Source organism: Strongylocentrotus purpuratus, unplaced genomic scaffold, assembly GCF_000002235.5.
Source record: "Strongylocentrotus purpuratus isolate Spur 01 unplaced genomic scaffold, Spur_5.0 spur5_scaffold_6, whole genome shotgun sequence".
NCBI classification, from domain to species: Eukaryota; Metazoa; Echinodermata; class Echinoidea; order Camarodonta; family Strongylocentrotidae; genus Strongylocentrotus; species Strongylocentrotus purpuratus.
This window is the reverse complement of record NW_022145612.1, coordinates 25,675,618-25,688,755: the sequence shown is the minus strand read 5'-3', so window position 1 is coordinate 25,688,755 and position 13,138 is coordinate 25,675,618. Positions and strand designations below refer to the sequence as shown.

General features: G+C 41.4%; 1 protein-coding gene across 10 annotated transcripts in view; it reads right to left on the bottom strand.

The window, feature by feature from the left end:
* Positions 1-13,138, bottom strand: part of LOC764448 (hemicentin-1) — a 92,828-nt gene that overhangs the window by 33,460 nt on the left and 46,230 nt on the right. For 9 of the 10 annotated variants that reach the window (XM_030973536.1, XM_030973538.1, XM_030973539.1 and 6 more), the window contains 5 exons: positions 9,958-10,117; positions 8,022-8,136; positions 7,242-7,420; positions 6,405-6,707; positions 669-774 (listed from right to left, as the gene is read on the bottom strand). The exons of the other annotated variant lie outside the window; for it this stretch is intronic. In XM_030973536.1, coding sequence (XP_030829396.1) covers positions 669-774; positions 6,405-6,707; positions 7,242-7,420; positions 8,022-8,136; positions 9,958-10,117 — 863 coding nt within the window. The remainder of the gene's footprint in view (positions 1-668; positions 775-6,404; positions 6,708-7,241; positions 7,421-8,021; positions 8,137-9,957; positions 10,118-13,138) is intronic. 10 annotated transcript variants of the gene reach the window in all.

Genomic DNA, 13,138 nt, shown 5'->3' with positions numbered 1-13,138 from the left:
TAATAAGCCCTGTGACTTTTGACATTTGACCTCGTGACCCCAAAATCTGATCAGTTCATCGGCTCTGCAAGATACATACATGACCAAAGTTTGGCAGGAATCCATCAATCGGTTCTCGAGATAACGCGATCACAAGCTGTTTTTGCATACATAATGAGCCCTGTGACCTTTGACCTTTGACCTCCTGACCCCAAAATCTATTCAGTTCATCGGCTCTGCAAGATACATACATGACCAATGTTTGGCAGGAATCCATCAATTGGTTCTTGATATAACGCGATCACAAGCTGTTTTTGCATACATAATGAGCCCTGTGATCTTTGACCTTTGACCTCGTGACCCCAAAATCTAATCAGTTCATCGGCTCTGCAAGATACATACATGACCAAAGTTTGGCAGGAATCCATCAATCGGTTCTTCAGATAACGCGATCACGAGAACGGGACGTACGGACGGACGGACGGACAACCTGAAAACATAATGCCTCCGGCTACTTCGTAACGGAGGCATAAAAATATATCTCCATTATGGAAAAGTTAAGTTGGAAAAATTTAGGACAGGAAAATTTTAGGACAGGAGAAATTTCTCTTAATCTAAATCAATGCAAAAAGAAAAGATAGATAGAGAGAGAGAGAGGGAATAGAGGGTTAACCTTAAAACATACTTACTATCCAAAAGCAATGCATTTCAGCTTAAATGACTGAGTTCTATTGGCAACTTCGCTTGCTGCTGGATGACTGTCTAAGTGGGCTGCACTTGCAACTGCTGGCAAATCTGAAATTATACAGTTAATCATAAAAAAGTTTAGTCATACTTTAACACAGAAATGCTGATGACTGGTAAGTCATCTAAAAGCAAATAGAAGCTCGTAAATGAGGAACTCGTGAACCCACTGCTCCAAATCCTATCCAAGGGACTGGGTGATTGAAGAACAATGCCTTCCCAAGAGCCACTAGTACATCAACTTGGATATGAACCTTTGTTCTTGTGCTTTCTTCCTACTTTCTTCCTCTGATGAATCATAATGGTGTTTTTTGTGATGATAATAATGATAATGATGATGATGATGATGGAGGTGGTGTTATTGTTTATACTACTACTACTATTACTGCTACTACTTCTACTAATGCCAAAGTATTCTTATGCAAAAAAACAAATCAATATCCAAATGCTATATGTATATCTTGGTATAATTTTGTTACAATTATAAAAGGAAATATGTTCATTATTATTCCCTGATTAAGATGCATTCTTACAATGAAGAGTAGAATGATATGCACATTGAAAATTGAATGCTAATAATGCACAATGGTTAAGACTTGACTCCACTCCCAGCCCAATTGAGTGACTTACAGAGTAACTAGAAGGGATCAAAAAAAAAATGATCGATCTGCAACTGCATGCAGTTGAAAATGATGCCTCCATCAATTTTGCAAACCAAAACAGAAGCAATTTTAGAATTCAAGTTTGATTCTAATCCATTAACAGGTTCTCAGAATATTGTGATTACAAGCAATTTTGGAATAAATAAATGACCCCCATGACATTTGACCTCAGGACTCCCAAAATCTAATCAGTTCATTGGCTTTGCAAGATAACGGTACATGTCTTGAGTTTGATGGTAATCCATCCATCTGTTCTATGATAATGTGATCACAAGCTATTTTTGCATACATAATGAGCCCTGTGACCTTTGACCTTGTGACCTAAAATCTATTCAGTTCATTAGCTCTGCAAGATACATACATGATTCAAGTTTGGTGAAAATCCATCACTTGGTTCTTGTGATAATGCGATCACGAGAACGAGATGTACAGACGGACGTACTGACAGACAACCCGGAAACATAATGCCCCTTGCTACTTTGTTGTGAATGCATAAAAACAAGGGGTGTTAATTCATTTTTTTAATATTTTGTACGTTATAAATTTCATAGGTATATATTTGAATTGAATTTCCAACAACATTTATGATGCGCTAATGAAAATAGAAAAATAACCCTGAAAATCATGCTGAGTTATATAAATTGCAAGTAAATCATTCAAGATATTGATCTAGATGCTGAAGAAATCTTCACTGTAAAACCTCATTCCAAATGCGCTGGGGTCTGACTGTATAGTGCATTAAGGTACGAACAAGATTGAGTTAGGCCTATGTTCTTTTGTAAAGCTGAATATATCAGATGCATTTGACTACCTTAAGAGGATAGTTGAGTTCTTGTTTAAGACCGCAAATACCTTCAAAGTGCTTGGTTATTGCTCTTATTGTTATTTATGACATTTTTTGTGCCCTAAAATTTTAGCACCTAAAATTGTTATGAAGGTAATTTTAGACCCCAAAATGTGTGTATCTAGATTAAATACGATCTTACCGATTCCGCTTTACTTTTAAAAAAATATGGTGACTGTTAATTAATTGATAATAACAATCAGGAAAATCATTACTGATTTTATTATTACTATATAAATCTATGTATCTACCTATTATTTGCTAGTTTACCTAAACTACGAAGCCATCAAGAACTAAAACGTCACATTTGCACATGCCCCACCCCAATACATCGTCTTCCCAGGGTTCATGTGCACAACCGCACGCCCGCTATCTTCCTCTTTAACAAGCAGCCAGAGACAATGCTTCGAACATGTTGCTGGGCAAGGAGAGGAGGGAGGGACATATGCTGCCACCCTTAGGGACGAGGTTGCAAGCAAAACCTCACCAGAGGGGATGTCCAAGATAAAAAGAAGTAAACGAATTGGGAGAATGCCAAAAGGCTGCCTTCAAAATATCGTCCAAGCCCACTCCCTGAACAAGCGCCCAGGAAGTACTGATACTCCTAGTATCGTGGGTCTTGGCCCTGCCCTCTGGGAGGAGGCCTCAGGACCAGCCGCCTGGATGGCTTCAACAATCCACCTAGAAATGGACTCTCTAGAAGCAGGAGAGGAAAGCTCTCGAGTGATGAGAAATAACTGATCATCTTTACGATGACCCTTGGTCCTGTCCAGGTACCACTTAACCGCCGGCCCTCACCGGGCACCACACCTTGTCCTCCGTGACTGAGGAGAAATCTGAAAGAAGGCTGAGGAAAACCCCGGCCCGGAGGACGCTAACTGATTCTTGGCAATAGTGGAGGGCCTTGGAATCAACAGAACCTCCACCTCTCCAACCTGATGTGGCCGGGGGAGGTATCTGGGCATGGAGAGTACTCCTCTTCTGTCCAGACGCTATCACCATGAGAAACACGGTCTTAACCGTTAAATGTATAAGAGACGCCTTAGACATAGGCTCAAAAGGAGGCTTAGCCAATATGCCCCCAAAACCTTCCGCAGGCTCCAAGAAAGAGCCAGCTTTGGGTTAGCTGGCTGCTGCAGAAAAAAGTAACACAGTAACTTGGACAAGAAATGGGAGTTAGAAGCTCCTGAGCACTCCGGAAACCCGGCATGAATGACGGCGATGGCCCAACGGTAACCATGAATAGTGGAAAGGGCTCTACCCTTTTCAAACAAGGAAATCAAAAAATCTGCTATCACACCTAATATAATAATAATAATACAGCATTTATTATGCGTCATCGATCTAGTAAATTATTTTGAGGCGCAGAGGGATAGAATTAGAATGAGATACATAGAGAAATGAGAAGGGGGGAAAGAAAGAAAAAAAAAAAAGAAGACCTACCGAAGCCAGAGGTCTTTACACCAAATGGAAAAGGGCTCCAAACTAGAGTTGAAAAGGGCCCTCGTGGAATCCCTATGACTCTGGACTACAAACTGAGAGGCTCTCTCAGAGAGTCCCAAAGCCATAGCTTCCTCCCCGACAATGGCCCGACAATGGCCAGGCAGTCAGAGAGAGCACCGTGGGACGATGATGAAGAATCCCCGACAGAGGTTGGGACACCACAGCCAGCCTCAGCAGGAGAGGGAAAAGAAAAGAGGGAACCACGGTCTCCTCAGCCGATGCGGAGCTACCCGATGGACCCACGCCTGCATGATCCTCCTTGATCTTTCTCAGGACCTGAGGAATCGGAGGAAAGGGGGGGAAAAGCGTACCCCCAGAAGTACCCCCAATGGAGGGAGAAGGCATCCAGTGCTGGCTACAACTGCCAGCAGAGAAGCCAACACCTTAGACTTATTGGACAGGGGTCGGACAGTCTCTTACGGTCTGAAACCACCCATCTGTGACTGGAGGGAGTTGGCTCCCGAGTTATCAAGGCTGCATGGGGTGCTGCAGATTTACTAAAAATGAACAGATTACCGGCTGGAGCTATGCCAGTGATCGGTGCTCGAATGTCAGTGGTCAGAAATGAGACATCATTCTTACCCCGGGGTCGAACGTCAGTGGTCGTTAAGCCGACAACGCCCTTGCCCAGTGTCGGCGGGGGCTTGTGGCCGGAAAATGTGACCCCCTTGCTGGGACCACAGGTCCCAGCAGTAGCCTTAATGCCAAGTTGAGTCGACAAACACCGGCCCCCCCACTCCGGGGTCGGAATGACCGCATGCGTGTTACCAAAATGTCCGGTAAAGGGGTACTTTTCGTGCGACAATGTCCGGCCCGAGAATTGTAAAAAAGGGGTGTATTTGACTTTTCACCCGGAGATTTCTTTAAAAAAGGGGTGTTTTTTCTTTGTTCTCTCATCTCTTTGGACTCCTGAGAAATTATTCCGAATTTAGGGGGGTACATTGAGAATTTTTCCGTATTTAGGGGGTCTCCAAGGCAGGAAAAGCCCGCGAAAAGCCTGCGAAAGGGGGGTTTGGAAATGTTGGCACTCCTCAGATAGGGGGTGCTTTCAAAAAGAGCATACGCGTACCCTAAATAACACTGAGTGGGGGAGCCGGGCGGCAAACAGCAAAGAAGTTGTCGGGGAGCCGCTACCAGCGGTCCCTAACCTATCCACTGACATGCCCGGGTAGACAACACCTGAGCAAGTAGTCGGCTCGCCACTCACACCACCGGGAGCGGCATTTGTGGGAGGAGAGGCACGGGTACCAGGTTCAGAGGCATCCATGACAACATGTAGACAAAGAGAAAAACCAAACAAAGAGTAAATCCAAACAAAGAGATCAAGAGCAAAATAAACTCAGCGCTCACTTTATTTCCAGACAAAACAATCTCAAATAAAATGTTTCACAAAATAAAACTCAAACCCAAAAAGTATGCACGAAAATAAATCCAAACAAACACGAGCAGACAAAGGCCGCACCGCAGCTAGCTGTGACCAGCGGAGCGAGCTAAGGTGGGACGCTAGGCAGATGAATAAATTTTCTGCCTCACCCAACAAACAAAAAACCACCAACAAAAGGGCGCTAAGCCCGAGACAGAACGCACAGCCCAGTGGCGTAACAAAGCCTGCAAAAACGGTCGCGAAAGAGGAAATTGCGAGGCAGAAATGAAAGTTTAAATTTTACCTTAAATATAAAATGTGACCGGGAACCTGTACAACTAAATTAATTGTAATTAAATGACGGAATTAAATGCACAAAACTAACTAAGCCGTGCCAAAAAGGACAAAAAATCCTCAAATTTGAACAGTGACTTAGCTGTAAAGGAGTTCTCTCGGTGTGCGAGAATAGAAAGAGGAAGATGGCGGGTGTGTGGTTTCGCACATGCACCCTGGTAAGGCGATGTATTGGGGTGGAGCATGCGCGAATGTGACGTTTTAGTTCTCGATGGCTGCGTAGTTTAGGTAAACTAGCAAATAATAGATAGATACATCTATTGTGGTAAATACACAGGCTGGCTATTTGTACTTATTATAACCAACACAAAAAAGCCAACAAAAAGCTAATAATAGCATTGACTGGAATAGAACGTATAAGGTGCTATCTTGTTTTTCAACGGCTGGTTCAAAATTACTGAATATTTGTGGGGCCCTACAAATATTAGAAATGGTTATATTTATGGATATTACAGCCGTCTCTGAACTGAGTTTGATCAAACAAAGATGATTTTATCATTATCATAGCAAAGAACGAGAAGAAGCGGAAGGGAAGGGATAATGCAGAATGTAAATGGATTTTTTTTTTTAATGGAGGGAGGGGGCCGGTTATCTATAAACAATTAAGTATGTATGAATTGAAGAAGTTAAAGGATAACAAAAGGAAAGAAATGCATTTTTAATGGAAAAACAGGGATATACAAGACAGGAGGGTTGTAAATCTAAATCTTAGCCTCCTTTTGTATTATCAGGTACTCTAAAACCATAAACCTTTGTGGATTGTAAACAACATCCATTCATACAGCAAGCAATTTTAGCAAATTGTGAATATTCAGTGCTGTGTCAATTGTGATACCATGATACACAATCTTTGGCGAATCTTAACCACTCCTGAAATTCATGAAAGAATTCATGAGTGCAAAAGTTTCTGGTTTAATTGTGTCTATGTTAATAGGTACATCAGCTGTACACCTACCTGTAACACTCAGCGTGATTTTTGGTGACCTCTGGAACGACCCTACGTTATTGATGGCTAGACAGTAGTAGCCTTTAGCGTCGCTTGCAATTACGTTTGAAAAGACCAGGTTCCCTTCTAGATCCTGGTTAATCCGTGCGTCATATCCAATGGGTGTGGGTTTGGGAGCTGCATCGGTCCAGTAGATCAAGGGAGCAGGATTGCCATTAGGGACGCCGGGGGATCCACCACAACGGAGCTTCAGGGGTTGTCCCTGGCTCATTTGTACCATTGCAGGTGCAGTGTTAACAAACTGTTCCATGACTGGAGATAAAACACAGAGACAACAGAAACATGTAGGTTTTATAACTTGGTACTCTATGTCAAAACTGACCAACGATCCTAGATCTATAATAATACTAACATCCCAATTCTCTATTTCACAGAGTATAATGACAACAAGTTTGTGACCCAGAACATGAATGAGACTTGATACTTGGCTTCACCAATTGATTTTTCAATTAAAAACTTACTGTAAAAGTAGAAATATTTTGTCGTACATTAATTTTCACGTATTTTGCGCGAATATCGGAAAGCGGGAATTTGAGAACTCGCAAAAATATAAGCATGATTTCTTATGCATGTTTTGAACAGGCTGAATTCCATGCAATACTAGTACAAATGCACCGATATGAATGAAAATAATAGAGTGAACTGTGCAACACAAATTTAAGAACCTGAGAATATGTTTTGGGGTCGCTCAGCGCTGAAAATGACTCATGCGAAGTAACAGCTTTACAGTACTAGGGCTTATCCGTTCCATACGACACTATACCAACAATGAAGGCATCAACTTACATGCCAATGATGTCCTAATCTTCTGGGACATTGCTGTTCCAAGCCTGTTGTTAGCAAAACATTGGTACTGTCCATCGTCTGCTGTTGTTAATGATTCGATCACTAGGTTTCCCCCATCTAGCCTAGTGCGATCATTGCTGTCCACGTCAAATAAACTACCATCCTTCTCCCAGTAGTACCTGGTATTGAAATAAATCATTGATACATAATTAAATACTATATTATCACTTTCATCCTACCAATCCCCATTCCACCCCATGGTGAGCATGGTTGCATGGGTCCTTGCTAAGGAAATGTTCTCAAAATACTATCTCATTCTTAACCGAACTGTATGCGCTCTCCGACCTCTAGCAGGCGATACTTTGAGGCATCCCAAATGATAGTGTGTCCCTCAAGTTGGCCTCAAGTTTTGGTTAAATCACTAGCTAGGCTACCCCATCCAGGCGAATGAACGTGAGCGTTGCCTTCCACATCGAATATTAAAGCACGATCCTTCTCCGAGTAGTACACTTTCGTACACACATTCAATAGAAATTCCACAGAATCTGGTGTTTAAAAAAATTGTGATGCATTGCACATAGGAACTACCCCAAACTTATCTTCAAGTAGCTACAGTCATTTCAAGCATTTGCGAGAGATTAAGACCCTCTGGAATGTTGTTTGCAAACAATATGTTTTACCTACATTTTTTCCTTGACAAAGTATATGTTTGAAAATCTACCAATCATACTTGAGAATCTACAACTGCAGTGTTAATATTCTTCTATGTCTGCAACTTACGTAGGTTCTGGTGTTCCAATAGCTCTGCATGGTAGAGTTAATGGGATACGTTGGTCTCCAGTAACCGATTCAGGCTGTTCCACTATGGAAGGTGGAAAATCATCTAGAAGAGTACCTAAAATAAATTATTTAAAAAATCAATTTAACATACTGGACAAGAGACATAACATGGTTATTTGTGTACGTGCTTCTGCTGCTCAATCATGTTTCTGATTTTTGTCCCTTTCGTGGTCCCTCTTTCTTTTTTCTTTGTCTATATATGTACCTATCTCCTCTCACTCTCTCACTCTCTCACTCTCACTCTCACTCTCTCTTTCTTCTCTTTTCTTCTCTATTTTATTTGCTCCCTCTCTTCTTTCAACTTCTCTCCTCTCTCTTTGCTTAATGCTCTCTTTCATTATTCTGCTACCAGACCACTGAAAAATATTGCATTTATTAAAATCTATAAAAGTAGAAGACATGTTTATCCCAAGACTACAAAACCCTTTTTTCACAACTCCACACTATGAACATTCATCATAACACTAATAATATCACCGACAGTCCTTATAAAATCATAAAATTACTTTACAAAATTTGATTAAAAAATGTAATTAAAAATAAAAAATTAAAACTGCTCTTAAAACATATTCATGTAATTGATTAATTGCTATTTTAAATATATGACTTCTTTCTTACTTTTTCCGAAGTGCATAGAGACTATTTCAAGGGTATGTGTTATTTAAGAACTGTTCTATCATTAGTGTTATTATAAAGTTGGCAGCATTTTCATGATAAATTATCATGCTCCACCCCCTATATTAATGTCATATTGGCCTGGATCCAAATACAAGACATGTGTTCTGCCTGGGTCAAACTGTGCACTATGCAATAGTGAAAAATTCTTCAAGCAATGAGAAGTTACTCCTCTGGGCTTTCTCAATAAATTTTTCTCTTTTGTTTGCTACGCTAACAGCAGGTAGCGTACATATGGGTGTGAAGTTGTGAACATTGGCACTTTGCTTGCAGGAGACCTCATTATAGAATAATCATTAAAGTGGATACTTATTTGCACTGGACCTGAGGTGCAGGACATTTACTTTGCATTGCCGGAAGACACTTCAAATATACAAAGGTACAACTTCGGTGGAAGGAGGGGAAAGAGAAAGTCAACAGGATGAATATGCTAAAGCAAAGGCGAAACTAAACAAATATTTCGCGACAAAACTCAACATCCCCTATGAGTGTTACTTATTTAAGAGCATTAAGCAAGAGGATAATGAGAACATTGAACAGTTTGTAACAAGACCTCGGCAGAAAGTGTCTATTCCAAGATTCCAAGATGTGGATGAAAATATCTGGGATCAAGTCATCGAAAAGTGCAGGTCGTCCAAAATCCATGCTAAGTTATTGGAAAAGGGGCACAGTTACAGACAATTGCATCCACGACCTAAATTAAAGAGAGTCAGATGAGGCAGATAAATGCAGCAGGTGAATGAGAGCATGATCCAGGAGGCATCCATGCTGTGACAGCGAGTCAGGACCCAACAGCCTACTCAAGGAGAGAACGAGATGGTCAGCAACAAGAGGGTGGTGCTACGGGAGGAAACAGCAATTATGTTTCAGATGGGCACTTTGCAAAAAGACTCCAAATGCCCTGCAAGGGACAAGACGTGTGAGAAGTACGAGAAAAGGGGACATTTTGCAAATTGTGGCAAAACAAAGGACTTCAAAGCCAACAGGTACTCTGAAAACAAGAACTTGGAAGGACATGTTAATAACGTCAATATAGGCAGTAGTGAGGATAAGTACAGTTTTAATGAAGGGAAAAAAGAAAATGGTACTTGCAACCCTGTGGAAGAGTAATAAGAGAAAGGATTGTAATTAAGAAAATCTAAATCAGAACGAAAAAGAAGCCAAGAATAAGAAAATTGAAATTAAAAAAAACCCCTCTCACCTAGCACTATCAGGGTTGCACTACCCGTTGCCTCATGATCTTGTCCATCGATTGAGTTTTCTGCTGTGCATTCATATTCTCCGCTATCCACTTTCTTGACATTGTTGATCATTAGGCTTCCCTCAGTTTCATTGATGGTGTATTTGTCTCTGTTGGTCAACTGGTACATAATAATAATAATAATAAGAAGGGGAGAGACAATGGCATTGACCTAAACAAAACTAATAAAAGTTCTTCTAAAGCACATTTCAGGACCATAGGCCTGCACAATGCGCTTTACAAAGTGCAATTAACAATTCAAGGTTATCAACAACAAATTTTAAGGACCTTTTTGAAAACTTCGACTAACTGATACAGAGCATTCCACAGTTAAGGGCCTCCACATGCCAGTGCTCTGTCACCATAGAGTGTATAATACTGACCCTCTGTCGCCATTATATTGGACTGAATTAGACTGAAGATACTCACACTCATCTGGGTCAATATTATACATACCTTCTGGCGACAAAACTCATGGTACTGCAGCAGTACGGCTGAGAGTGCTTCTTCTTCTGAAGAAGCGTAGTTTGGATCACAATGACCTAAGGAACTATAGACCTGTCATATGAACAAATTTCGGGCATCTGCTCATGCGGTCTCGCTCCGCGGTCTACAACACGTGAAATCGTCTTTGAAAATGCGCTAATTGTGCAAAGAAATGCTCCTACAAGGAAAACAAACTTTGATTACACACAATCTCGGGTGGAAATCACATTTTCAAATACTGTTCTTTCCACTGATACCAATTTCGAACTGATTTGTAGACTGGAAAATAGGGCCTTTTCGTCTTCAAAAATGGACAACAATCATTCAATTTGTGATTTCTCTATGGAGATCACAGGAAAATTCGTCTTTTTCACTGGGGTTGTGTACTTCAAGGAGATAATGCTCGTAACTACTACTGGTTTTTGGGTGGTCTCGGCCGCGAAAACATAGAGTATATAATCCCCTTTCATCTGATGTAACACATAATTTGATTGGTTGTCAAGAAAGTAGGGCCAATTTCAATCCAATAAAAAAATAGCTTTTGTAAACTTACGCATCGACCTCTTTAATACATGCAAGTGCGTAAGCAAAGTTTTTACACAGCTGACAATGAGGCTTACACATGCTCGCAGCCTTGCGTATTTCTACCACCAAATTTGACTCGGCTCCGGCGATGGAAAAGACACATTTTACGTTGATTTCAGCAATTTACTGAAGGGAATTTAGATATTATGGACGATCTTTTACGAAATAGGTGTGTAGGGATTAGATTATATCTCTTACGAGACACTGGATTCTTTAGTTTTCCTGAAATTTAGCAACTTAATGGCACTCTGAACTCGCTGGAGAGCAGATCTAAATATTCATGGTCGATCTGCTAGTGAAGGAATCGCGTATTCATATTGCAGGGTGATCCCGCCCATCTTAGACAGAGGGATGACAATGGACGTATGCATTGTGATGTGCATCTGCTAGACATACATATATATATATATATATATATTCGTGATTTGTTTTCCTTTTTTCGGAAGAAGAGGGGAGAGAGAGAGAGGGAGAGTGTTGACAAGTCACACACGCACAGCGGTGCTGACATTCACACACATTCACACCAGTTTTATACGATAAACCCCTATTTCATAAAAATCGACGAGTCCGGTACCTTGGTGTTACGCTCTAGTGCACTCGAACGTTCGTCGTCTGTGTGGGAGGTACACAAATGACTCATTGATTTTTTGGCTGAATGTGGGTCAAATTTGTTCATGTGTTCTAACCTGATGTTCCTTGCGAAAATTCTTGAAAGAGTTGCTAGCTTCCAGTTGAAAGCATATCTAGAGAAGAATTGCTTGTTTTCCAAGATGCAGTCGGCCTATCGCTCGTCCTACTCAACTGAAACAGCACTGTTGAAAGTGATGAACCATCTGTTACTGGCTGTCGACAGGGGTTATGAAGCAATACTGGTTCTACTGGATTACAGTGCTGCTTTCGATACCATTGACCATGTGAATTTGATTGAAATCCTTGAACGTGACTACGGCATCAAGGATGTAGGGCGACAGTGGCCGGTCGTCTCCTATCTAAAAAATCGGAGACAGAAGATCATAGTTAACGATGCTGTTGCCAAGTCTTTTCCTCTCTCCCATGGTATTCCTCAGGGATCAGTCATTGGTCCTTTGGCGTTTGTTCTGTACACTGGCCCTCTATCGCAAGTCATCAACGCCCATCAAGGAATCCTGCATACCATGTAAGCAGATGACACTCAGTTGTATGCCGTCATCAGACCTGAGGAACATGACGTCAGACTTCAAAAGCTACAGCAGTGTATAGCAGATGTTAAGGAATGGTCACTACGGAACAATCTTCAACTCAATGGCTCTAAGACTGAGGTCATCCATGTATTCTCCAGGTTCAGAGGTGCTTAGACTCTCCCTGTACTGCAGATTGGCGATGGAACGTCTATTGGATGTGTTCAGGCCTCTCGTGATCTCGGTGTCGACCACATACGTTCAAAGTTTCGGGCAGCAGCTTTTGGAATCTCCAAGAGAGGTAAAATAAGAAAGTACCTGACGGCCAGCGCAACTGAACGATTAGTTCACGCATTCGTTTCATCACACCTTGACTACTGCAACAGTTTATTTTACGGTCTACCAGACTCTCATGTTCTGCCTCTTCAACGAATTCAGAATGCTGCAGCTCAGTTAAAAACCCGTTCCAGAAAGTATGACATTACCCCTGTCATCCGCTCTCTTCACTGGCTTCCCGTCTCTCAACTGAATATCTTCAAAATCCTGATCCTAACCTACAAAGCCCAACGTGAACTTGCTCCAATTTACATCACAGATCTAATCTCACCAAAGACCCCGACAACCTCTTTAAGACCTTGCTCATCCACCTATGCTCATCTGCAACTGGCGCCGGGTCCAAGAACTCGAACACGATATGGAGACCATGCCTTCAGCGTAGCTGCTCCGAGGCTTTGGAACAGACTTCCTCTTGAGATTTGGGATGCTCCTTTGTTAGACTCTTTTAAATCCTCCCTTAAGACATTCCATTTTGATTCTCCCTGTTAATCCTTCCTGTTAGTCTGTAGCTTTATATATGTGTTATTCACGGTAGATGTAATGTAATTGCCTTAATTTGAATTTGTAATGTTTTGCCC